At 48.7% G+C, this 27126-nt stretch overlaps 1 protein-coding gene across 6 annotated transcripts in view; it reads right to left on the bottom strand.

Annotated features, from left to right (window-relative positions):
- si:dkey-172j4.3 (diacylglycerol kinase delta) overlaps positions 1 to 27126 on the bottom strand; it is an 87418-nt gene that overhangs the window by 44520 nt on the left and 15772 nt on the right. For 5 of the 6 annotated variants that reach the window (XM_042340645.1, XM_042340647.1, XM_042340644.1 and 2 more), the window contains exons 2-3: positions 1652 to 1762; positions 1218 to 1298 (exon numbers count right to left, since the gene is read on the bottom strand). In XM_042340645.1, coding sequence (XP_042196579.1) covers positions 1218 to 1298; positions 1652 to 1762 — 192 coding nt within the window. Of the gene's footprint in view, positions 1 to 1217; positions 1299 to 1651; positions 1763 to 10560; positions 10584 to 27126 lie in introns of those variants that run through there. The other variant, XM_042340649.1, reaches the window with a different exon arrangement.

Here is a 27126-nt window from a genome sequence, read left to right as displayed (position 1 = left end):
TGTATATTTTAACTTGCTTAGGGTTAGATTTTGCTACAAGGACATTTGAATTTATTTGGGTCTCGATCAGAGCCCAGTGCGTGAGAGAGTAGAGGTTCTGGATAGCCTTAACCTGAAAGACCATAATAAAAGTTGCCCAGAATTGTGATAAACTGTGACTTTCTGCCTTAATTTGGAAGCTGGTTTTCCGTAAGTTTAGCATCATATTTACACAACAACAATACCCGGAGCATCCGGGCTCCATAACAAGTTGTGTTGTAGGTCAACATCCAATCACACACTGGCCCCAGCCATCCAATCCCACAGTGGACCCAGCCATCCAATCCCATAGTAGACCCAGCCATCCAATCACACGCTGACCCCAGCCATCCAATCCCACAGTGGACCTAGCCATCCAATCCCACAGTGGACCCAGCCATCCAATCACACGCTGACCCCAGCCATCCAATCCCACAGTGGACCCAGCCATCCAATCACACGCTGACCCCAGCCATCCAATCACACGCTGACCCCAGCCATCCAATCCCACAGTGGACCCAGCCATCCAATCACACGCTGGCTCCAGCCATCCAATCACACACCTCTCATACAGTTTATCAGCTGCCCCAGCACACAACCCAGTCAGGTTCTCAACCCAAACCTGCCAAGACTCAATGGCTTCATGGCATGCATGCTAATTGTCTGATAACACTGGTGACACGCCAGGTGACATGTGTTGTGTTGTGAACAAACCACCGGTAACAGGAAAAAACTGAACACCTTTTCCTAAAGCAGCAAAATCTGTCTCTCAATGAGGATAATAATAATCCTTGCATTTGATATAACACATTATCACATTTTCAACACATCTCATAGTGCGTCCCAGAATATATTACAAAGTGAATTGACTATATTTTGTGGGTGAAACGCAGCAGTCAATTGTGCACAGCAGGGGCCTGCAAACAGTCAGGGAATGAGTGGGCAAATTTTTTTTTAAGGGATTATTACACCCAGAAAAGTGATCCATCTATCGACCAACAACCTTATTCCTACTACTGCTAAGTAAATGTGTGGAGTTAGTAAACCTGCCTTAGGTTTCACCCTGCCCGGGAATCAAACCCAGGCCCTCTTGCTTGTGAGGCGAGCGCACTGATCTCTAAACTACAGGACTCCACATAGCTCAACATTGAGGATTCCAGCGCAGCGCTAACAAAGAGCTAGGAATAAAGGTGGCTTACGGTAAAGCTGTTGTTAATGTTCTTGGTGCTGGTTTCTGCAACACTGGCATCGGACAGATCCACCTCATCAAATATTAAGGACTGGAAAGAGAGCGAGAGTGAGTGACGGTTACGAGAGACCAGACTGAGACCTGAGAACATGAGCCTCCCCTGCAGACCTGAACACTGCACTCTGGGAAGCTAAAGTCACAGTTTTTAAAATCATGTGTAACTTTTCTCTTCATCAAGAAAACTGACATCATTCCCAGTGTATAATAATAATAATTAATAATAATAATCCTTGCTTTTGATATAGCAGCTTATCATATCATCAAGACGTCTCGAAGTGCTTCACCCACAAAATGCAGTGACTATGCATTCTGTGGGCGAAATAGAATCCCAATACTCTTGACACCTATTGCACACAGTGGAATCACAGTGAGGTTTTCATTTACCTTTGAGTCCTTGGCCCAGTACAGTGTCCTCCCTCGCAGTTTAAAGTACCTTCTCTTCCACCTCTGGAATGAGCTTGTTTGCTTCAGCAGCAGCCCTTCATTAATACTCTTCTGTTAAACAAAGTCACAGTGTCAGCAGCAACACACTGTCAATTTACACAGCACCTTACAATCAAATACAACTTACATTTACACAGCACCCCTGGAATCAACAACAAAAACTACAACAACTTTGATCTACATAGCACTCTTCACGTGGAGTAGCGTCTTGGAGCGCTTAATAGTGGCGGAGCCTGACCCCAAGCTGGGTTAAAATCACGGCCGATGGTAGAGCAGAGGGGAGGAGGGACGAGCAGGAGGCCAGAGCCAACTGAGCGGCAGCAACAGCTAGTGGAGTGAGGGGTAAGCAGATCAGAAACTTAGGGAGATGCCAGGGCATGAAGGGATTTGTACACGAGTCAGAGGATCTTGAAATCGATCTGTTCTGTGATAGGGAGCTAGTGGAGCCTGATGAGGACCGGTGTGATGGGGGGACAGAGATGAGTGTGGGGTCACAGGACATCTCAAGGATCTTAACAATACTGTCTGGTCTCCCGAGCAGGGGTGGGAGCCAGGGGTGGGGAACGATTACCGCCAACCGGCGTGAAAAGCGCTTTACAAATGTAATTTTGTTGTTGAAAGTGTGGTCACAGAGACAGACCCTTCACAGAGAAAGGGAGAGAGTCAGAGAGACTCTGAGTTGTAGGGAGCGGGGGCAGATAAGCTGAAAGGGTGGGGAGGGGGAGGGCAAGGTGGCAAATGTGCATTGGGTGGGTGCCCACTGATCAGAGGGAGCAGCTGGGTAGGGAGGGTTTGAGGGGGTGGCAGAAGTCGAGTGGGACAAGACCGTGGAGGGATTTAGAGGTGAGAAGAGGATCTTGAATCTATTGGGGGATGAGGCCAGTGAGAAAGAAGAGAACAGAAATAAGGACAGACTCCATGGTTTGAATACATGACCCTCTGGTTAATGGTCACACAAAATCTCGCATTACCACTGTGTCTGTCTCCAGACTGGTATCAATCAATATTGCGACTTCTGCAGTGTGGGATACAAAATCCTTGCATTTAATACAGCGCATTATCACATCACTCAGATGTCTCAAAGCGCTTCACAGAGTGCATTGTAAAGCGAATTGACTATGTAGTTTGTGGATTAAACATAATAGCCAATTGCACACAGCAGTATCTCACAAACAGTTGTGGATTGAGTGACCAAGTTATTGTTTTTCTGAAAGGTTTATTACCCTTGGAAAGTGATCCGCCAATTTCCCAAACGTTTCTCCCTGCCGGGAATAGAACCCAGGCCCTCTCGTTTGCGAGCCAAGTGCTCTAACTACTGAGCTACAATTCCAATAACCCAACCTGTTTTTCACTTACAAGGAGACCCAGATTGTGTGAGTGGGGAGAACATGGCTGCACAGTGAGCTACAGATGGCCATAAGGACACACAGCGGGGATTAGAACCTACTCCAAAATCAGCAGGTTCCAATCTGGTTTTGGGAGTGAGGCATGTGGCAAGGGATTCTGACAGGCCTCGCTAACAACTATTTAAGATAGTAAATTATGACGAAGCACAAAATAAAATGCCCTTGGATGACCTGAAGGCAACACCACACTGACTTGAGTGAGACAGATTGCTTCTGTGAGGCTTCAATTACACTGACTGTGAATCATTATCACCCGTTACAAAATGAACAGATAGAACAGAGGATAAAAGCTTGTGTGTCTCCCGGAGGGTATTTCACTGGGAAATGATCACTGCCTAGTACCGCAAATTCTGGATCTCACCCCTCATTGGTCTGGCTGGTCAGGAGTTTAGTGTTTTTTTACCAAGAGACAATGAGAGGACGGAGCTTTCTTGGGGTGGGGGCTGACTGCAGAGTATCATTGTGAGTTTGCCAATGGGATTACGACACAGTCCAGTCATGATGAACCCTGTGAGAGTTTACGAAAACACAGTTTGTTCTGTCCATTCTGTGCTCTGTTGAATCATTTAATGAGTGGTCGAAACCCAATACTCAACACTTTAATCATAGCATCCGAGACAGAACCTCATAATAATAATCCTTCCATTTGATAAAGCACCTTATCACATCATTGAGACATCTCAAAGCTCTTCACAGACTGTATTGTTAGGAGGATTGACTGTATTTTATGGGCGAAATGCAGGAGCAGTCGTGGATTGAGTGACCACATTTTTTATGAGAGATTGTTACCCCTAGAAAGCCATCCACCAATTGACTAACAACTGGGTTCCTACGTACTGCTAGGTAAATAGGGGCACATGGAGTAATAATAATAACAATAATGATCTTTGCATTTGATATAGCACCTTATCATGTCTTTGAGTCACTTCAAAGCTTCACAGAATATATTATAAAGCGGATTGACTGTATCTGTGTATTTTGTGGACGATATAAGGCAGCCAATTAATGAATAAGGAAACTTGCCTAAGGTTTCGCCCTATCTGGGAATTAAACCCAGGTCCTATTGTTTGTGAGGTGAGTGCTCTAATCTATGCTACAGGACCCGTTCTGTAGTGCAGTGAATCAACATTCTCCCCAAACAATAAAACTTAATTGAATCAGATTTTGAATGAAGCCAGAGAAATGTCCCTGAGGATGGCAGTGCGGCAGCCCAGCTCCCAACCCAGCTCTGAGCTGTCGGTGTTCGAGCAGCTCTCTGCGGATTGCCTTGGCTCAGTGCCAGCTGGGGCTGAACCCACAACCTTCTGATACAAGGGACACGGAGCCCATCAGCAATCCACACAGAGTGAGAGAGAGCAGCTTTTACTCCATCTCTCTCTCTTTCTGTTTGTTCTCATGGAAACCGCAAGGAATATCTCTCCACCTGAGGTGATCACAATACCCACATTCCCACATTCACACGGGACCTTTCACGTCAGGAGGACGTCCCAAATCACTTCCCTGTGCTGGCTGGCCCCAGGGCGGGTGACAGGGGTGCGAGGGAAGGGAGGATGAGGTGGGGAGCGGGTGACGGAGGGAGTAGGGGTGAATGGGGAGCAGGCTGGATGGTCACAGAACGCACAACCTGCCGCAGAGACCAGATTAGCTTTTAGATAAATATCTTTTCAGATATTCATTCCTTCTTGATAGCTCATGGTCATTTGGCCCATACATCGAATTGGCCTCAACACTCTCCAGCCTCAGTCTATACAAACACACAGACACAGGAATGTGACAGAACACGACCATAATAGACTGGTCTGTAAACAGCGCTGGAAATAATCTGAGGTAAAAATAGCAGCTGGATCTAAAAATAGCTGACAGCAGCCATCAGAGGTGTTTCACTGGTTCCAGCTCTCTCTCCCAACACAGGGCCAACACAGCACAGCCCAACACAGCCTAGCTCAGCACAGCCCAGCCCAACACAGTACAGCCCAACACAACACAGCACCTCCCAACACAGCCTAGCTCAGCACAGCCCAGCCCAACACAACCCAACACAGCACCTCCCAACACAGCTTAGCTCAGCACAGCCCAGCCCAACACAACCCAACACAGCACCTCCCAACACAGCTTAGCTCAGCACAGCCCAGCCCAACACAGCACCTCCCAACACAGCCTAGCTCAGCACAGCACAGCCCAACACAGTACAGCCCAACACAACACAGCCCAACACAGCACCTCCCAACACAGCCTAGCTCAACACAGCCCAGCCCAACACAGTCCAACACAACACTGCCCAGCACAGTCCAGTAAAGCACCTACAGCCTAGGTCAGCACAGCCTAGCTCAGCAATCCCCCAGCCTGCTGGCACCTGCTGGATGGGCAGCGCTATTCCCGAGGAGAGACACAAACTCCTCAAACTTCTTTGCTGCCATCACATGTCTGTGGGCTTGTGACTGCCAGGCTCACGGCAGCTAGCAGTAAATGAAATATCGCTGCGAGATATTTTTTAGCAATTATTCATTTATTAGCTTCAATCAAGCAAACACAGGTTCCAAATGTAGACGTGTAATTGACTTAAAGTGACTCAGCCAGTTGTTCTCAGCATCCAGAGAGCAAACAAATTGGTTTCAATTTCTGGTCTTTTCATGATCACTAAACTGGTTAGTACATTCCGGTCAATATTTATTTGGTCAGTCGGGTGTCTGACACACGTGAAAACCCATCACCGTGCTTAAGACTATCCCATCTACATGTGGAAATCCTAGAGATAGATTATTGGAATGGAATGCGCTCTCTCTCCCTGGAGAGACACATCCTGCTTACCTAAGTCATGCTGGAAGTATTAAGCTCATATTGGCAAGAGCGAAGTCTCGGGGACCCCAGAGTGTGCGATGGGGTAACAGCTGGAGTCTAAACAGCTAAAACTGCATAGATATTGCTGTCTGACAAGCTTTCCCACCGCTTGTCCAGCTGGGACTACCAACCTACTAGGGCTTTGGCTTGCAACAGCAACTTGCATTTATACAGTGCCCTTCACACGGGGTAGCGACCCTGACCCCTTGCCAGTGGTGGTGACTGATCCCAAGCCAGGGGGAGAGGGAGGTGACAATCAAAAAGGAACATCTTTAGGTGGGATTTCAAAGTGGGGAGAGAGAGGGAAAGGCAGAGAGATTGAGGAAGAGAGTTCCAGAGTTTCAGGGAATAGTGGCTGAAGGTACAGTCACTAACGGTGGAGAGGACGGTACGAGGGACAAGTAGGAGGCCGGACCCAGTCAAGCGGAGGGAGCAGGTGGGGGAGTGGGGGGTAAGCAAATCATAGAGGTAGGTGGGTGCGAGGGCATGATGGGATTTGAAAATGAGTGAGAGAATCTTAAAATCGATCGTTCAGTAATTGGGAGCCAGTGAAGCGTGGCAAAGACTGTTGTGAGTATGGCTTCCATCTTGCTGAAATTCAGCTGCAGGAAATTTGTGCTCATCCAGGCCTTAATGTCCGTCAAACAAGCTGACAAGACATCAGGGTCGCAACTGGAGGAGAAGTAGATTTGGGTGTCATCCCAGAGATGAGTGTGGAATTGAGGAAAAGATGGAGCCCTGGGGTCCTGCAGGTGACCAGGCGGGGGTGAGAGGAGAAAACATTGGCCGAGATGTATTCTTGGTGTTAGTTAAGTAGGACTCGAACCATACAAGTGTGGTCCCATTAAGGTGGATGAGGGAGGAAAGGGGGTGGAGGACGATGGAGTGGTCGACTGTGTCGAATGCAGCAGAGAGGTCCAAGAGAACGAGGAGGCAGAGGGAGCCTTGGTCACAGAGAGAGAGGACGTCATTTGTTACTTTGACGAGCTCTATCTCTGTGCTATGGACAGGGTGAAAACCGGACTGGAGGGGTTTGAGTAGGGAGTGGAAGGAGAGGTGTGACCGAAGTTGATCTGCAATGACGGGTTCCAAAACGTTGGCCAGGAAGGGCGGATTTGAGATGGGTTTGAAGTTTACAGAGTTACCAGGAGCTGAGTGGGATGACTCCCCGCCCTCAGTGACTGCTCTGCCCTTCCAGGTCCTGCCGATGAGCCAGTCCGGGCTGTGCAGTCATCAGCAGTGCCCTGGAAAACTGCAGACCCGCCTGGCTCAGGAACTCGACTAGAGACCGCCATAGAGGGCTGGCTCAATTCTGACATTCTGTTGCCTGGCAAGTCACCTTGGATCCAGTTCAGCTGTAGGGACACCTCGCTTACCACCCAGTCAAGGAGGACAGTCACTAGTTGGTTGTTTGAAATCCAACAGGCAGGTATTTGAGCCCTCACTAGGTCAATGGTAGGCACTGGGTCTGGCCTCCTCCTTGTCCCCCCCAATCGTCTGCTACAACATTGGCGGCAGTGCCTTCAGCCACTCTGCCCCGAGGCTCTGAAACTCCCTTCGCCTCTCCCCCTTCTCTTCCTATTTTCAGGTCTCGGCTGAAGACCTTTGTTTTCGACTGCCCCTTTGGTCACCTTCCTCCCCCTCCCCCCAGCTCCTCCCCCCCTGGCTCCTCCCCCGCCCCCAGCTCCCCCCCCCCCCCCCCCCCGGCTCCCCCCCCCCCCCCCCCCACCTCCCCGGGCTCCCCCCCACCTCCCCGGGCTCCCCCCCACCTCCCCGGGCTCCCCCCCACCTCCCCGGGCTCCACCCCTCCCCCGGCTCCTCCCCCTCCCCCTGGCTTGGCCCCGGGATCTGTTCTGTGAAGCGCTCTGAGACGCCGTCTGGCGTGGGGGGCACTATATACATCCAAGGTGTTGTTGTTGTACCAGGAGCTGGGAGTCGCACTCAGCATAGCACAGGGTAGGGATTTACACAGAGAAATTCCAGTGAGCAATAACAATGGTCACCAGTAGGATTCTGATTATAACGTCCAAGAAGTTACATCGGCAGTGACCTGATGACCCAGACACCAGACATTTATAGCGCAGGAAGTCACTCAAGCCAACCGCAGATGTGGGGTTGTAGGTGAACCTTGTTGGCGAAGCAGCGTTTCAACAGGGCTCCACTGTACCTCGTATGTTTGCATTTGATATTGCACCTCTAACATCAAAATATCTCAATTGTGTCACAAACTTTTGTTGTCAAATGTAGTCACTGTGTATTTTGTGGACAAATAAGTGACCATAGAGGGGTTAGCTTTACCCAGTGCTGGTTTCCAGCCACAGACTGAACCACAGCCAAAGGGCCACGAGGAATTCTCAGCTATAAGCAGCTTTTAAACAAAGGTTACACTCGCTTCACAGTTTCTGTCAAAAATGTTATAATTGACCCAATCTATGTCCTGTAATTCAGTCATTTAATCAGAGACTCAAACCAGCTGGAAAACACTCAACAACAACTTACACCAAATTTACACCGGAGTGAATGGATTTGGGTCCTATTTGCCCTGAGCCTCTAACAGCTCTTGTGGGTGTGTGTTCGTGTGTGTGCAGTCCGGCAGCCTTCACTTTAGGTTTTTTATTAAACAGTTTATAAATTATAATCGAAGAAAGCTGGCAGGAAATCCACAGCCACTGTGTGTCTGTGCTGGGGGTTGGCGCACACTCTCACTTGTGGTTTAGGAACTCTCCAGCTGGATTTCAGCCTGAGAAATTCTCTCCCCCCTCTCACCACCGCTCAGCTGCTTTTCAGTCATGTCGCACAATTCAGGGTAAACCCAACCAACAGCTCCAAAAAGTAATTTAAACTGTGAACATCTTTTCCAACAGAGATACTGTCAACCTGCCCTGAACTGCACTCCTGCTCTCTCCCCATCGTGTCTGTACTGGTGCTCATTCCTCCACTGGAGCTCTCTTCTCTAACCCCATTCATTCCGTCCTCTCTCTCTCCCTCACACTCTGAAAGGACACACACAGTTTAGGTTATGCTGACGGCTGATTACAGAGGCCACCAGAGAGGATTGACTTGACTTTCCATTGCCAAGCCCGCCATGCAGACCCCGCTTCCACCCCCCCACCCACACACTGCGCCCGCTCCCCACACACAGCGCCCGCTCCCCACACACAGCGCCCGCTCCCCACACACAGCGCCCGCTCCCCACACACAGCGCCCGCTCCCCACACACACAGCGCCCGCTCCCCACACACAGCGCCCGCTCCCCCACACACAGCGCCCGCTCCCCCACACACAGCGCCCGCTCCCCACACACACACAGCACCCGCTCCCCACACACAGCGCCCACTCCCCACACACACAGCGCCCGCTCCTCACACACACAGCGCCCGCTCCTCACACACACAGCGCCAGCTCCTCACACACACAACCCCCGCTCCCCCAACACACACACAGCGCCCGCTCCCCACACACACAGCGCCCGCTCCCCACACACACAGCGCCCGCTCCCCACACACAGCGCCCGCTCCCCACACACAGCGCCCGCTCCCCCCACACACAGCGCCCGCTCCCCACACACACACAGCACCCGCTCCCCACACACACAGCGCCCACTCCCCACACACACAGCGCCCGCTCCTCACACACACAGCGCCCGCTCCTCACACACACAAACGCCCGCTCCCCCAACACACACACAGCGCCCACTCCCCACACACACAGCGCCCGCTCCCCACACACAGCGCCAGCTCCTCACACACACAACCCCGCTCCCCACACACACAACGCCCGCCCCCCCACACACACGCAGCGCCCGCGCCCCCCCCACACACACACACAGCGCCCACTCCCCACACACACAGCGCCCGCTCCTCACACACACAGCGCCCGCTCCTCACACACACAGCGCCCGCTCCCCACACACAGCGCCAGCTCCTCACACACACAGCGCCCGCTCCTCACACACACAGCGCCCGCTCCCCACACACAGCGCCAGCTCCTCACACACACAGCGCCAGCTCCTCACACACACAGCGCCAGCTCCTCACACACACAGCGCCAGCTCCTCACACACACAACCCCCGCTCCCCACACACAGCGCCCGCTCCCCCCACACACAGCGCCCGCTCCCCACACACACAGCGCCCGCTCCCCACACACAGCGCCAGCTCCTCACACACACAGCGCCAGCTCCTCACACACACAACCCCGCTCCCCACACACACAGCGCCCGCTCCCCACACACAGCGCCCGCTCCCCACACACAGCGCCCGCTCCCCACACACACAGCGCCCGCTCCCCACACACACAGCGCCCGCTCCCCACACACAGCGCCAGCTCCTCACACACACAACCCCCGCTCCCCACACACACAACGCCCGCCCCCCCCACACACACGCAGCGCCCGCGCCCCCCCCACACACACACAGAGCGCCCGCTCCCCACACACACACACTTGCATTAAGCTTGTTCATGAACATAGTGAATGAGGTGAAAAGGACATGGAAGTGCCACCTGACAACTTGTCCCATTCAACTCACTCCTTAAACTGCACAAACCTCCCTGTTTGCTGACCCTACCCTAACCATACAAATAACAACAACAACTTGCACTTACATAGCGCCCTCCACGCAGGGCAACATCTCAGAATGCTTATGAGTGGCGGAGACTGACTCCAAGCCGGGGTGGCGGGGGAGGTGCCGGCAAGGTCGAAAGTTTTCAGGCAGGACTTGAAAAAGGAGAGAGAGGGGGCAAGGCGGAGAGCTTGAGGGAGAGTGTTCTACAGTTTCAGAGCATAGTGACTGAAAGCGCGACCTCCAATAGTGGAGCGGAGAGTACAAGTGACAAGCAGGAGGCCATTCAAATCAGGAAGACATCTCAAAGCATTCACATAGTTTTACTACAAAGCGTAGTGACTGTATTTGTAGGTGAAACAGTTGATTTGCACACAACAATATCTGTCAAATAGTGAGGTGAGTGACTAATTTTACTTGGAGGATTGTTGACCAGGACAATGGGAGAAACTCTCTTCTCTTAGAATCGTGCCATGGGATCATCAACACCCACCTGAACAGCAGATGTGAGCTTTATTTAATGTCTCATCTGAGAGACGGTGTCTCTGACAAAGCAACGCTCTCTCCCCCAGGACTGGGCTGGTTTGTCCACCTGAACTGTGAGCTCAGAGACTTGACGTGTGCTGTGGGCCCACAACCTTCTGACTCAGAGGTGAGAGTGTGAGAGACTGAGCCAGGCTGACACCTAACCATTCTCACAGTTCTGCACAGATATTCCAGTCTCCAAAGGGGAACAAGCAATAACTCCTCTCTTCCTTCACAACATCTCTACTCTTCAACTCTATAATATAATAATATAATAATAATATTCCTTGCTTTTGATATAGAGCTTTTCATGTCTTCTCAACATCTCAAAGTGCTTCACAGAATACACTGTAAAGTGAATTGACCGTATATTTGTGGGCGAAACGTGGCAGCCAATTTCGCACAGCAGTGTCCCACAAATAGTCGTGGATTGAAAATTATCAATTTATTTTTGTTTTGGAGGGATTATTATTAGGCGTATTAGGCGTGTGGAGTAAGGAAACTTGCCCACAAGGTACATCACTTCAAGGCCTTTCTCTTCGGGTCATAGTCCTGCCTCCACCCTCCACCCTCTCTGCCCTCTATCTCTCCTGATCCCAACCACTAGCTTGGGTTCAAATTCAAATTCCTGTCTATAAATGTAATTCCTGACTATAAATGTAATTTGTTGTTAATGTTTTCCGTAAAACCCACAATCTGTATGGGAACAGTCTGCGGTACATCCTAAAGCTTGACGTCTGGGATACAAATTCGGTCTGTTAGGGAAAAAGGAACACTGGTCACCATCTTAAACGAGATTGACAATCCTCCTCATGCATCCTGGCCACTGGATCCACATTCCTGGGATCCTTTATTGTCACATTGTGGAGTCACTGCAACCGAGAGGACCTGGGTTCGATTCCCAGCAGGCGAAACATTGGCCTACTCTACACACACGCCTCTGTTTATCTCGCAGTAAGAGGGAACCCATTTGTTAGTTGATTTGTTGGATCACTTTTTTGGCAATAAACCCTTTAAAAAAATACTAATAATTTGGTCACTCAACCCACAACTGTTTGTGGGACACTGCTGTGTGCAATTGGCTGCCACGTTTTCACAAAATGTACAATTTACTTGACAGTGTATTCTGTGAAGACGTTTGAGACATCTTGAAGATGTGATAATGCGATATATCAAATGCAAGGATTATTATTATTATTTCATCCCCTTCCTCACACCACCATCTCTGCCTATAAACCTGGGAAACAGCAAATTTAAATTGACCTAATATTGTTCTGTCTGATTGCAGCTTTGTGATTAAAAGCGTTATTTATTACACTGATGGAGAACAATTTATTTTTCTTCTTGTGAAACATATGTAAGAATTTATTTCATAACCCTAATGCTTGGCTTCAGTCAGCACCTCATATCTCAGGCGCGGATAGCATCACGCTTCATGGATGCACTGTACACTTCATGGAGCCAATACAGAACCTCAATGTCCTGCTCAACCTCAACTGTCCTTCTTCCCTCATATCCATGCCATGACCCGCTCCACCTTTCCACACCTCTGCAACATCATCCAGTTCCACCACTGTCTCTCACCACAGGCCACCAAAACCCACACATTCAAACATTCATCATGCAAACTCCCTGCATGTCGGCCTCCCCAACTCCTCCCTCCACAGGCTGCAGATCATCCAGAACACTGCAGCCCGTGTCCTCTCCCACACCAGGCTCCGTGGCCCTATCACCCCCATACTCGCCCGACTCCACTGACCCCCATCACATAGAGGATACAGTTCAAGATCCTGGTCCTCACCTTTAAAGCCCTTCCCACACCCTCATACACCAGCCCCCCCTAAACACACAGCAGCCCCCACCCTCATACACCAGCCCTCTAAACACATAGCAGCCCCCACCCTCATACACCAGCCCACACCCTCATACACCAGCCCTCTAAACACACAGCAGCCCCCACCCTCATACACCAGCCCACACCCTCATACACCAGCCCCCCCTAAACACACAGCAGCCCCCACCCTCATACACCAGCCCTCTAAACACACAGCAGCCCCCACCCTCATACACCAGCCCCCCCTAAACACACAGCAGCCCCCATCCTCATACACCAGCCCCCCCTAAACACATAGCAGCCCCCACCCTCATACACCAGCCCCCCCTAAACACACAGCAGCCCCCACCCTCATACACCAGCCCCCACTAAACACACAGCAGCCCCCACCCCACACCCTCATACACCAGCCCCCACTAAACACACAGCAGCCCCCCCCCCACACCCTCACACACCAGCCCCCCCAACACGCACACACACACACCAGCATCCTCACACAGCAGCCCCCCCTCCACAACTTCACATCCCAGCAGCTCCCCACACACACAAATCAGCAACCCCCACACCCTCACATCCCAGACTCCCACCCCCACAAATCCTCCCACACTAGCCCCCACCCCCCCACACACACAAACTAGCAGCCACAAGGAAGTGACTCACACACACACATACACAAGGAAGTGACCCGAGATTGAGCACCAGAGGCTGACAGACCTGCTGTGTGATGCCAGGTATAAATAGACAGGGAGGAGAGCAGTGCGGTTACTGACTGTGACGTGGGCTAATTCTACTCAAAAGTCAGTCCCCAAATTAATGACAGATAATTAATAGCTTCCCGCTAATGTGCTGCCCTGCAGAGCCCGATGTCAGTGAGAAGAAGAGAGAGAGAGAAATGGCTCAATCCCATACTCAAGATCAGCCTTGTGGAGTCCTGTAGCTCAGTAGTTAGACCACTCACCACGCAATCGAGAGACCCTGGGTTCAAATCCCAGGCAGGGCAAAACGTTAGGGAACAACAACAATAAAATGACATTTGTATAGCGCCTTTCACTTCGGGAAGTCGTCCCAAGGCACTGGACAATCAATATTTCAGACCCGAGTTGAGGGCTGGGATCGAGGAGGTTGGAAGGAGGGTCTTGAGACAGATCTTGAAGGAGGCAAGGGAGGGGTAAGGCGGAGTGACTACAGGATGGAGTTCTTGAGGGTGGGGGCAGAGTGGCTGAAGGCCTGCCTTCCAATGGTGGGGGCAGTAAGGCGAGGGACGTGAAGCAGGCTGGAGCCCACTGAGCAGAGGGAGTATGCAGGTTGGTAGGAGGTTAGAAGGTCGCAGTGGTAAGGGGGAGCAAGGCCATGGAAGGCTTTGAAGGTGAGGACCAGGATATTTAACTGTATCCTTTGTCTGATGGAAAGCCAGTGGAGTCGGGCGAGGATAGGTGTGATAGGGTCATGGAGCGGGAGAGGACACGGGCTGCAGAGTTCTGGATAATCTGCAGCCTGTAGAGGGATGAGTTGGGGAGGCCGACAAGCAGAGAGTTTGCGTAGTCGAGCCTCGATGTAATGAATGTGTGTGTGAGGGTTTCGGCGGCCTGCGGTGTGAGCAGTGGCGGAGCCGGGCGATGTTGTGGAGGTGGGGGAAGGCAGAGCAGGTCATGGCACGGATGTGGGGTAAAAAGGATAGTTGAGGGTCAAACAAGTTGCCAAGGCTGGCTTAGTGAGGTGGAGTGTGAATCCATGGATGGTGATACTGTCAGTGCCTGAGGTATCGAGGTGCTGAAAGGAGTTGGGCAAGTTTCCTTATGCCACACACCTGTTTACCCAGCAGTAAGCAGGAACCCGGTGGATCGCTTCTCCTGGTGTAATAATCACTTTAAATTTTTTTTCAAATAATTATTTGGTCACTGAATCCATGACTGTTTATAAGACACTGCTGTATGCAATTGGCTGCCGCATTTCGACCACAAAATATCTAGTAAATTCACTTTACAGGATATTCTGTGACCGCTTTGAGACGTCTCAAAGACGTGATCAGGCGCTATATCAAATGAAAGGATTATTACTAACAGCTGACACTTGTGTCCGTACGTTGTCTGTAAGCTACAATTTACTGTAATACTGCCTGTCCCCTTCCCCACACACACTGCCTGGCCCCCTCCCCACACACACTGCCTGACCCCTCCCCACACACACTGCCTGTCTCTCCCCACGCACTGGCTAGCACCCCCCAACCCCCCCCCCCACCCTCCAACACACACTGCCTGTTCGCCCACATACTGTTGGAAGGCATTACCAGGAGTCCAAGTTGGTGACACACGTTCCTACATCCACCGCCTGGAATCCACCCTATAGAGAGGCAAGCATCTGCTGCTCAAGCTTCACACCTCAATCACTCAGTGGGAAGGGACATGTGCCCGAGCTGCAGACAGGAGATCGGTGGCAATGCTCTCAAACATTTCATGCCTTTAGGGAAGCTGGCAAGGAGTTCCTGGTATCATCCACCGAGTGAGGCTCAAACCCACGCTTGGTAGTTGTCAAATGACCAACTCGTGACTATCCTCCTTAGGGGGAGGTAAGCGAGGTCTCCTTCGGGCTAAACTGCCTTCAAGATGACATGTCTGTCAATGTCGGAATGTCAGAATCGAGCCAGCCCTCTGTGGTGGTCTCGGTAGCTCAGGGATGTTCGCAGTACTGCGGGTGATTTATTTTGTTTGAAAAATAAGGGGAGTATGTATTGAATTGCAGTAACATGCAAGAAGCAGAGAAGCAAAGTGACTTAGGACATTAGGTACATAAGGTACATCAGGTCCCTGAAAGCGGTTACTCACGTGGTAAGGATTGTGAGAAAGCAGATAATAATAATAATAATAATAATAATAATAATAACCGTTGCATTTGATACAACACCTTATCACGTCTTCAAAACATCTCAAAGCGCTTCACAGGATACACTATATTTTTATACATGTTTTAACAAGAAATAAAAGGACATGACGATGCCGGCCATTCTGCAGGCAAGGAGCATGAGCACCCTCGGTAGAGAGAGCAGAGTGCGGAGGTGGGGGGGTGGGGGAGGGTGGGGGATGCGGTTGAAACCAGGTCAAGCTGACAGAATGGAAATTTAAGACATTGTCAAAAACATAGCAAAAACCACAGGGCGGTGTGTCAGGCCGTGTACACTGTGCACACTCACCAGGTGTGAGGCACGGCTTGTTCACACCACAGGTAACGGAAGCAGCGAACAGGCAGTGAGTGAGCTTTAGCTGCTCAGAAGTATCTGTCTCGTGTTACTGACCTGTCTCCGTCTCACCAACACAGATCAGTGCCGTGGGGCTTTGTGGCTAAACGTGATATCAGTGTCAGTGCCGTTCTCACATTCTAATAACAAGGTGCTCGGCATCCTGAGGCTAGTACTGTGTGTGTCACTGTGATCACCTGGCGTCAGCGCTAATACAGTGTTAGTGTTAATACAGGCCGTATCATTGTCACTGTTAATTCAGGCTGTGTCAGTGTCAGTTTTAATACAGGCTGTGTTAGTGTCAGTGTTAATACAGGCTGTGTCAGTGTTAATACAGGCTGTGTCAGTGTTAATACAGCTGTGTCAGTGTTAATACAGGCTGTGTCAGTGTTAATACAGCTGTGTCAGTGTTAATACAGCTGTGTCAGTGTTAATACAGGCTGTGTCAGTGTTAATACAGGCTGTGTCAGTGTTAATGCAGGCAGTGTCAGTGTTAATACAGGCTGTGTCAGTGTTAATACAGCTGTGTCAGTGTTAATACAGGCTGTGTCAATGTTAATACAGGCTGTGTCAGTGTTAATACAGGCTGTGTCGGTGTTAATACAGCTGTGTCGGTGTTAATACAGGCTGTGTCAGTGTTAATACAGGCTGTGTCAGTGTCAGTGTTAATACAGGCTGTGTCAGTGTTAATACAGGCTGTGTCAGTGTTAATGCAGGCAGTGTCAGTGTTAATACAGGCTGTGTCAGTGTTAATACAGGCTGTGTCAGTGTCTGTGTTAATACAGGCTGTGTCAGTGTTAATACAGGCTGTGTCAGTGTTAATGCAGGCAGTGTCAGTGTTAATACAGGCTGTGTCAGTGTTAATACAGGCTGTGTCAGTGTTAATACAGGCTGTGTCAGTGTTAATACAGGCTGTGTCAGTGTCTGTGTTAATACAGGCTGTGTCAGTGTCAGTGTTAATACAGGCTGTGTCAGTGTCAGTGTTAATACAGGCTATGTGTAGTCTCCCCACGCAGCCCTGGCTGAGACCAGCAAACTCAGGCTGGCCTGGGATTGGAACCAGTGAGTCCCAGGCTGTAAGCGCCCCATCCCCCCTCCCACCGAACTCTGTGTATGTTCAATACAAGAGAACTGCACTTCCCCTCCCCTCGAGTTGGCTTTCCAACCCCACACACAATGCCTAGCGCACGTTACACCCAGCAGCCCCTGTGTGATACATATTGACCGTGCTGTCTTAAGCAGTTCTTGATAAAGGGGTTTCTGCTGTAGACCTGCCGTGAGTGTGATGTTTCTGAGGCCAGAGATCTGAGGGGCTGGGGCTAAATTAAGATTGTGCTAAAACCACACGGTGATGTTTGAGAAGGTGGAGATTGCAGAAAGTGATAACGTTGGTGAGTGTCTCTGTGTGAGTGTTTCTCTCTGTGTCTGTGTGTGTTCTCTCTTCTGTGTGTGTGTCTCTATCTGTGTCTGTGTGTGTGTGTGTCTCTATCTGTGTCTGTGTGTGTGTCTCTCTCTGTGTCTGTGTGTGTGTCTTTCTGAATCTGTGTGCAAGGGGCAGGACACTGAGGAGCTTAATAATAATAATAATAATCCTTGCATTTCAGTCTTCTTGACGTCTCAAAGCGCTTCACAGAATATAAAACATGTAAAGTGAATTGACTGTATATTTGTGGACGAACGCGGCAGCCAATTGCGCACAGCAATGTCCCACAGACAGTCGTGGATTGAAAATGACCAATTTATTATTGTTTTGTTTTTTGGAGGGAATATTATTGGTGAGCAAAGCTGGTGTTTGGTAGATTTCCAGACCTTCAAGTGTGGGGTGGAAATGGACCATTCAGCCCTTGGGGCCTGTGTTGTTGTCCCCCCACCATCCCTGATTGGGCCGCCTATTTTTTGTTAAAGAAAGCATTAATTTTTTTTGCAACAATCTAATACGTGTTATTTCTTCATGTTTAGTTTTTTTTATCAATAAAGTGAAAAAATGTAGTTTGGCAGTAAAATATACCTCTTAATAGCACCAATCAACTCCCTGCAATTTTCTGCAATATTGGTCAAATATCCCTGCAATGTTTGGCAAATATTTCCGCAATTTTCTATTGGCTCTGGTAATAACTACACATTTAACTTCAAACGCAGTCACTGGACTTCACAGTAAATCCTGTTAAGCACATTTTGACAATGTGATAAGCGCAATACCAAATAATTATTTCTTTCCTCTAGAAAGCTCTCAGCAAATTTCATAGAGGCCATGTTTACTCCCCAAACACGTAAGAAGAATAGTATGAGACTTGTTCATGCACACGAGCCCACACACAGACTCACATATACACACTTAGACTCGTACACATTGACACACACTGAGTGGAGGGTGCTAAATAAGTCGTTGTTGTATAATAATAATAATCCTTCCATTTGAGATATCGTCTTACTACATTGAAACATCTCAGAATGCCTCACAGAGGTTTTGCTGTAAATTGTAGTATCGATAGTGTGGAAGCAGGAGGAGGGCAAATATATCCACTTTGGTCTCTTATACGGGAATTCGGACCCACCCCACAGCTCAGGAATGATCTCAAGAATCTTGGAGAGGATGTGAACCCGGACTGTTTAGCGCTTTGGGATGCCCCCGCATGTCCCCACATTCGGGCCCTGATCAAGACTGCCTTCCTCAACCTCCGCCACAATGCCCGTCTCTGACAGTACCTTATCCCAGATGCAGCCTAAATGGTCGTCCGTGCGTTCGTCACCTCCCGACTCAACTATTAAACTTTTGCCAGTCTCCCTAGCTCCAGTGTCCACGAAATCCACCTGATCCAAACCTCCGCCGCCCGCATACTCACCCACACTAAACTTCTTAGCCCCATCATACCAGTTTTAGCCAGGCTCACCGAATGGATCAATTTCAAGATCCTCACAGTTGTCGTCAAATCACTTCATTCCCTGGCACCTCCCTAACTCTCCGATCTGCTTACTTCCCAACCCACTACCCGCTGCCTTCGATCGACTGGCTCTAGCCTCCCGCATGTCACTCGTGCCCTCCGTTTCACCATTGGTGGCCGCACTTTCAGCCACTACACCGCAAAACTCTGGAATATTCTTCCTTTATCCCTTCTTGCCTTTCCCTCCCCATCTTCAGATCGCGCCTGAAGACCTTCCTCTTCGACCATGATGACCGTCACTGCCCCCGGCTTGGCATCAGGCTCTGCCACTGTCAAGCGCTCTGGGATGCTACCTTCCGAGGGGGTGCTATATATCTGCAAATCATTGTTGATGTGAAAGCCACTACATAAATGTAAGTTTCTGTTGTATTTGTTATCTGGGACCTACAGCACAAGCTCACCTTCTTACGAGGCCCTTATAACTGGTTGATCTGTAGCTGGAAAATAAAGCTATTAAAGGGGATGGAGAAAAGGAGGCGAAGTTTGATTAAAAGATGTGTCGATGACCTGTTTCGGAGTCAGACGTGTCTGACACTTGCGGAAACGCATCACGATGTTTAAAGGGAATTCAAATCAGACTAAGAGTTCCATTTATGTATACCACAGTGACTGGTCTGCCCTTCCACGTCCTACAGATGAGGCAGGCAGAGCTGTGCGGTCATCAGTAATGTCCTGGAATACTATGGACCTGCCCGGCTCAGGAGTGTCCTTGTCATTGAATTGACTCCAAGGTGACATGTTTGGCAACAAAATGTTGGAATCGAGCCAGCTCTCTGTGGCGGTCTTTAGTCCGGTTCCTGAGCCAGGCGGGTCTGCAGTATTCCAGGGCACCTCTGATGACAGCACAGCCTGTTCTCTCCTCAGCACCACTGGCCCTTTATAGCCCACTCTTTTGTGATTTCTAATTGGCTTGGCAGCAGACACGGTCATTTTGTGATTGTTGCTGTGGTTACGCTACAATGCGCAGTCCCGGGGATGATGTGCTCAGGCAGGTTTGTGTTACTGAGCGGAACGCAGGCTGTCAGGGAATGAGTGAGGAGGAGGAAGATTGAAGAGCTCTAACGTTGAGGAATCAGCAAATCCAGCTCCTCAGTTCAGCCTTTGCTTAGAATTATAATTAATAGTGTACACAGTTAGCAATATGCACAGCATTCAATAACAGAGTCTATTGAGCTTTGTATATGCTCTAATGTTATATTTGGGTTTTGAACACAGGCCAGGAATGCTGCAGTCAACATAATGCGCTGTTTCCTGCTTCCAACCCTTTCTATATAGTGTTTGGCAAACCAGCCATCTCCAACAGAATTCTAAATCATAAACCCCCCTATAGCTCTGGTGTGTTTACTGTCTGACAGCAATGGCTCATGTCACATTCAGCTCTACTATGAGTTGATTTCTAATAGGATTTCTTAATAAGGAATCCCAAAGTGGGCCCTTGTGATTTACGGGAATGCCTTCCAAATAATGGGCTTTGGGAGTGGTGTTTCCACCAAGCAGAGTGACACATTTCCCGTTAATTCCCGGAATTCCTTATTCAGATTCTTTATGAAGGTCACTAAGCTATTGATTACATCTTCTTACAGTGAGAATGTATCAGTGTCTCACATTCCTGTAATTCATGTAAATGCAATATTTTAGGCACTGGACTGTGGGCACAGTCTCGGTGGGCAAAACAGTAGAGAATGATGTCAGAGTAGAGAGCTCTGGGAGAGAGGCTAACACCAACACACACACACACTCAATGGATCAATTGAGTTTTTATAATATTTGTCACATTCTAATACTCCAGATTTTAGTATTAAAGATTAACTTCATTGTGCTCTCTCATCTCTCTCTTCCACTCTCTGTCTCTCTGCCTCTCTGTCCCCCTGTCTCTCTGCCTCTCTGTCCCCCTGTCTCTCTGTCCCCCTGTCTCTCTGTCCCCCTGTCTCTCTCTGCCTCTCTGTCCCCCTGTCCCTCTGCCTCTCTGTCCCCCTGTCTCTCTGTCCCCCTGTCTCTCTCTGTCTCTCTGTCCCCGTCTCTCTGTCCCCCTGTCTCTCTGTCCCCGTCTCTCTGCCTCTCTGTCCCCATCTCTCTGCCTCTCTGTCCCCGTCTCTCTGCCTCTCTGTCCCCCTGTCTCTCTGTCTCTCTGTCCCCGTCTCTCTGCCTCTCTGTCCCCATCTCTCTGCCTCTCTGTCCCCCTGTCTCTCTGCCTCTCTGTCCCCGTCTCTCTGTCTCTCTGTCCCCCTGTCTCTCTGTCCCCCTGTCTCTCTGCCTCTCTGTCCCCGTCTCTCTGCCTCTCTGTCCCCTGTCTCTCTGCCTCTCTGTCCCCTGTCTCTCTCCTGTCCCCCTGTCTCTCTGTCTCTCTGTCCCCCTGTCTCTCTGTCTCTCTGTCCCCCTGTCTCTCTGTCTCTCTGTCCCCCTGTCTCTCTGTCTCTCTGTCCCCCTGTCTCTCTGTCTCTCTGTCCCCCTGTCTCTCTGTCTCTCTGTCCCCCTGTCTCTCTGTCTCTCTGTCCCCCTGTCTCTCTGCCTCTCTGTCCCCCTGTCTCTCTGTCCCCCTGTCTCTCTGTCTCTCTGTCCCCCTGTCTCTCTGTCTCTCTGTCCCCCTGTCTCTCTGTCTCTCTGTCCCCTGTCTCTCTGTCTCTCTGTCCCCACTGTCCTCTCTGTCTCTCTGTCCCCCTGTCTCTCTGTCTCTCTGCCCCCCTGTCTCTCTGTCTCTCTGTCCCCCTGTCTCTCTGCCTCTCTGTCCCCCTGTCTCTGTTAGTCTGGATGACCAGTTTGGCAGTGCTCTTGCCTCTGGATAGCAGAGCTGTATCAGGTTTGATTGATAAAGTAACCCAGATCAGTACTTTAGGATACAGAGAACAAGAGGACCCAGGTTCAGAGATGCAAACAGTAATTTTGGGCAGACATCAGGAAGCTTTTCTTTACCCAAAGGAGAATTAGTGACTGTAACAGGTTCGCAGGAAGCGTGGCTGAGGCCAGACACTGGACTCATTTGAAAATCAGCTGGATGCTATTAGGGGAGGACAGAGGATAGGCTGAAAGCCTCCTGCATCCAAAGCCATCATGTTTTTGCTGTGTTTTTTTACCTCTGTCCTCGCTGGCACAAGATGGGATTTGCATGCGCTGTGCTCAGCCCATTGCAACCTGATCACCACAAGGATATGCAAACTCAGCACGTTGGACTCGCCATGTTATGCACATCTCTGCTGTTTGATGGAAAGAGTTACCTCAGGTTGGCTGAGAGGGAAGGGAAATTGAGTGATTTTTTTTGTGTAAGAAGGTTTATTATTCAAATATATTCACCTTCCAATACGTACTCACTACATCACTGCCGCAAGCTGCGATCAAAGCAAATATCATCCATATGCCAGAGAAACCTTGCTGCAGACACAAGGGAGAGCAGATAGAGAGGGGGATGGGCGGTAGTGGGAATGGGTATAGTGGCACAGACAGTTAACTCTATTTAATAGAAAAACTTGAAGCGATTTAGACATTCTCAAAGTGATAATACAAGGAACATTAAAGCCCACGACACAGAGTGAATTCACTGGGCTGATAATAATAATTCTTGTATTTTTCCTTCGATTAGATATAGCGCCTTATCACGTCTTTAAGACGTTTCAAAGCGCTTCACAGAATATGCTGCAAAATGAATTGACTGTATATTTTGTGGGCGAAACACATCAGCCAATTACGCACAGCAGTGTCCCACAAACAGTCGTGGATTGATGACCAATTTATTATTATTTAAAAATATATATTTTGAAGGAATTATTACCTCTGGAAAAGGGATCCACCAATCGACTAACAACCGGGTTCCTCTTTACTGCTAGGTAAACAGAGGCACGTGGAGCAAGGGAACCTGCCTAAGATTTCACCCTGCCCGGGAAGGGTGGAGGGCCCTAACGGGTCCTGGCACGGAGGTGGGATGGAAAGGTCAGTTGAGAGTCAAACAAGACATCAAAATAATCCTTCAACAAAAAATAAGAATTTGGTCACTCAATCCCCCTCTGTTTGAGGGACACTGCTGTGCGCAATTGGCTGCAGCATTTCACCCATGAAATACACAGTCAATCAACTTTCAGCATATTCTGTGAAGCGCTTTAAGATGTCTCGAAGGTGTGATAAGGCACTATATCAAATTCATGAATTATTATTATTATTTAAATAGAACCTTCAGGTCAGTTGGTCTTTTACTCTCTGGCTGTATGTTGGACCTTGCTCTGCCCTCACTGGGGTCTGCCAATGAAAACAGACACAACACTTAACAATTGACTGGAGTTTGATTCCAGCACCTCACACTGGCAGTGGTGGTGGGGGGGAACGGGGATGGAGGAGAGTGGAATAGAGGATTTCTGCACTGAGACAAACGCTGGCTTTACCCCGCCTGTCTTCAAGCCTGGTTTGGCCACAGTCGAAAACTTTATAACTTAGCCTCTGGTTAACCAGCCTTCACAAGCTTTAAACAAACAGGTTTGACTGACACTTCAGTTCCTCAGTGAGCTACAAAAAAAACTGTCAAAAGATCACGCACTGTGCTGTGGCTGCTGTTAGCACTGTTTCAACAAACTTCCTAAAGCACTTCCTGTTGATCAGTCATAGAATTGTTACAACCCAAAGACCATTCTGTGACCCGTTCATGTTCTTCTATTCTTCGAGCTGATGCTGAAGGGTTTAAACCTCCTCCTCCCTGTTATGTTCTCAACAATCAATGTGTACACAACTCTTTTATTCTCAGCTCAAAAGTTATAAATCAAACAATCCAATCAAAAAAAATCCTTCCAGCAGTCTCCCTGCTTCCTGCTATTCTACCTCCTGATCCCCTTTCATTGGTCAGAGTTAATTGGTCCTTATTTTCTGAAAGGGAATCCAACACTTGCCACCTCACCTCACACTGGGCTGACAATAATATCCTTCCACATCGCCTTTCACATCAGGAGGATGTTTCAAAGCGCTTCACAGGAGTTACTGAAGTGTAATGACTGTTTCATATTTAGGCCAACACCGCAGCCTGTTTGCACCTAGTCAGGACCCACAAACATCATGAGTCACCAATTTTATTTGGGAATTGTTGACCAGGATACTGGAAGAGAGGAACTCCCATCTCTTTTTGAACAGTGCCATGTGATCTTTAACAGGCAGTCGGGGCTTCAGTTTAACGTCACATGCCTGGCCCATCCCACCATCGGAGGTCGGGCCTTCAGCCCTTCTGCCCCCAATCCATTAGAACTCCATCGCACAGCCCCTTCCCTTCCCCCCTCCAAGGTCTATCTCAAGACCTTTCTTGTAGTCCTGTATCAGCATATCCTCATCGTGCAGGCCCAGTGGCCCTCTGTCGTAGACAGATTGACAGAATGGGATAAGAAGTAGGTCTGGAGAAGCTATTTGTGGGACATTGCTGTGTGCAATTGTGCTCCATTTCATAGTAAATCCTGTGAAGTGCTTTGACATGTCTTTCCAACATGATAAGTCACTATACAAAATGTTAGAATAATAAATTCATAGAATCTTATAGCACAATTATAGAAGGAGGCCATTCGGCCCATCGTGCCTGTACTGGCTCTATGAAAGAGCTACCAACTAGTCCCACTCCTCAACTCTTATCCTTTAGCCTGGCACATTTTGCCTGTTTAAGTACATAACAATTCCTTTTGTAAAGCTATTATCGAATCTGCTTCCACCACCCTTTCTAGACCGTAACAGCGCTCTGCATAAAGAATTTCTCCTTGTCTCCCCTTTGGTTCTTATGCCAATTATCTTAAATCTGTGTCCTCTGGTAACTGACCCACTCACCAGAGGAAACAGTTTCTCCCTATCTACTCTATTAAAACCCCTTATAATTTTGAACACCTCTGTTAAATCTTCCCTCCTCTCTTCTCTAAGGAGAACAATCCTATCCTCTCTAGTCTCTCCACATAAGTGTAGTATCTCATCTGTGGTATCATTCTTGTAAAAGATTATTATTATGTTGCCAGGGAAACAAGAGGAAGGGGTCAGAGAGTAGGTGAACAAGAGAATACAGTGATGGAGGCAACAGACATTACAGAGGGCTAGTGTCTGGCTCACTGGACTGGACTCTAACCTCAGGTCTCTGCTCGCCAAGTGCACAGGGAGTCTCTAGTGACCTCGCAGTATGGAAAGCAGATTCTCTTGGCTGATTCATTTAATGGTAAAGTATAGTGTCTGTGTATCTTATAATAATGATGATAATCCTTGCATTTGATATAGCGCCTTATTACATCTTCGCGACGTCTCAAGGCGCTTCACAGAATATACTGTAAAATGAACTGAATGTATATTTTGTGGGCGAAAGGCGGCAGCCAATTGTGACAAACAGACGTGGATTGAGTGAATTATTTTTATTATCTTTAAGGGATTATTACACCCAGAAAAGCGAATAATAGGTGAATGTGGCAGCCAATTTGCACCTAGCAATTTCCCACAAATAGCTATGAAGTGAATAACCAACTTTTGTTGGCCAGGAAACGGGGAGAAATAACTGACCAGTCAATAAAAATAGTCTTTTGCTATTTTCCCCATCAAAACCCCATCAGCTGGAGTACTTATCTCTGTATTGGGAGGTTGTTGGTTCAAGCCTACAAAATACAATCACTGCATTCACAATAAATCCTGTGAAACGCTTTCAGACGTCCTCCTGCTATGAAAGACGTTATATCAAATGCATTTCTCATTCCAATGTAGTGATATATGCAGGAAGAAATTCCACCCGGGTAGAGCTTTACTCCATTTGTGTAGCATTCCAGGACACGTGGAGTTTTGCAAATTGTTGCAATTCAGTAGTAACTTTGAAGCCGGATTCTTTATTTATAATAATAATAATCCTTACATTTGATATTGCGCCTTATCACATTGTTAAGACGTCTCAAAGCTCTTCGTAGAATACACTGGATTGACTATTTTTGTGAGCAGCCAATTGCACACAGCAGTGTCCCACAAACATTTGTGGATTAAATGATCAAATCAAATCAATCGGCTGACAACCAGGATCCCACTAACTGCTAGGTAAGTAAACAGAGACCCGTGAGTAAGGAAACTTGCCTAAGGTTTCACCTTGTCCGGGAATCGAACCCTGGTCCTCTTGCTTGTGAGGCGAGCGCACTAATCACTATGCTACAGGGCTCCAGAATTTCTTAAAAGAAATCTTAAAGGGGGCAAATGAACAGAGAGACCTGGGGGTCTACATAAGCAAATCTCTGAAGGTGACAGGATAGGTAGATAAAGCTGTTACAAAAGCATACGGGAAACTGGGCTTTACAAAGAGGGACACAGAATTCAACAGTCAGGAGGTTATGTTGGATATTTATAAGATGCTGTTAGGCCTCAGTTGGAGACTGCGTTCAGTTTTGGGCACCGCACTATAGGAAAGACGTTAGGGCATTGGAGAGGGTGCAAAGGAGGTTTACCAGGATGGCACCAGGAATGAAGGACCTTAGTTATGAGGAGAGGTTAGCAAAACTTGGATTATTCTCCCTCGAGCAGAGAAGTTTAAGATTATTTAATAGAGGTTTTCAAGATCATGGGAGGATTTGATAGTTTGAACCGGGAAAAACTGTTTCCACTGACATGTGGGTCAGCAATCCGAGGACACCGATTTAAGTTTGTTAAAAGAAACTGAGGGCAGGTGAGAAAACATTGTTTCACCAGCGAGGTGTTCGGATCTGAAATGCAGTACCTGAAAGGGTAGTGGAAGCCGATTCAATAACAACTTTTAATAGAGAAGTAGATGGGTATTTGGGGAGGACAGGATTGTAGGGCTATGGAGAGAAAGCGGGCCAGTGGGATTGAGTTGGATTGATCTTTTCGGAGCTGGTGCAGACACGATGGATCGAATGGCCTCTTTCTGTGCTGTATGATTCTATGAAATGCATAACAATGGCTTCAGAAATCAGGCTGTTTCAGAATTTACTAAATTGTAGACATTAATAATAATAATAATCCTTGCATTTGATATAGCGCTTTTCACGTCGGGAGGACGTCCCAAAGCGCTTCACAGAACACACTGTAAAGTGAATTGACTGTATATTTGTGGGCGAACGCGGCAGCCAATTGCGCACAGCAATGTCCCACAAA

Source organism: Callorhinchus milii, unplaced genomic scaffold (assembly GCF_018977255.1).
Source record: "Callorhinchus milii isolate IMCB2004 unplaced genomic scaffold, IMCB_Cmil_1.0 Scaffold15, whole genome shotgun sequence".
Lineage (NCBI taxonomy): Eukaryota > Metazoa > Chordata > Chondrichthyes > Chimaeriformes > Callorhinchidae > Callorhinchus > Callorhinchus milii.
Note: the sequence above shows the minus strand (reverse complement) of the source record. Positions and strands in the feature narration are given on the sequence as shown.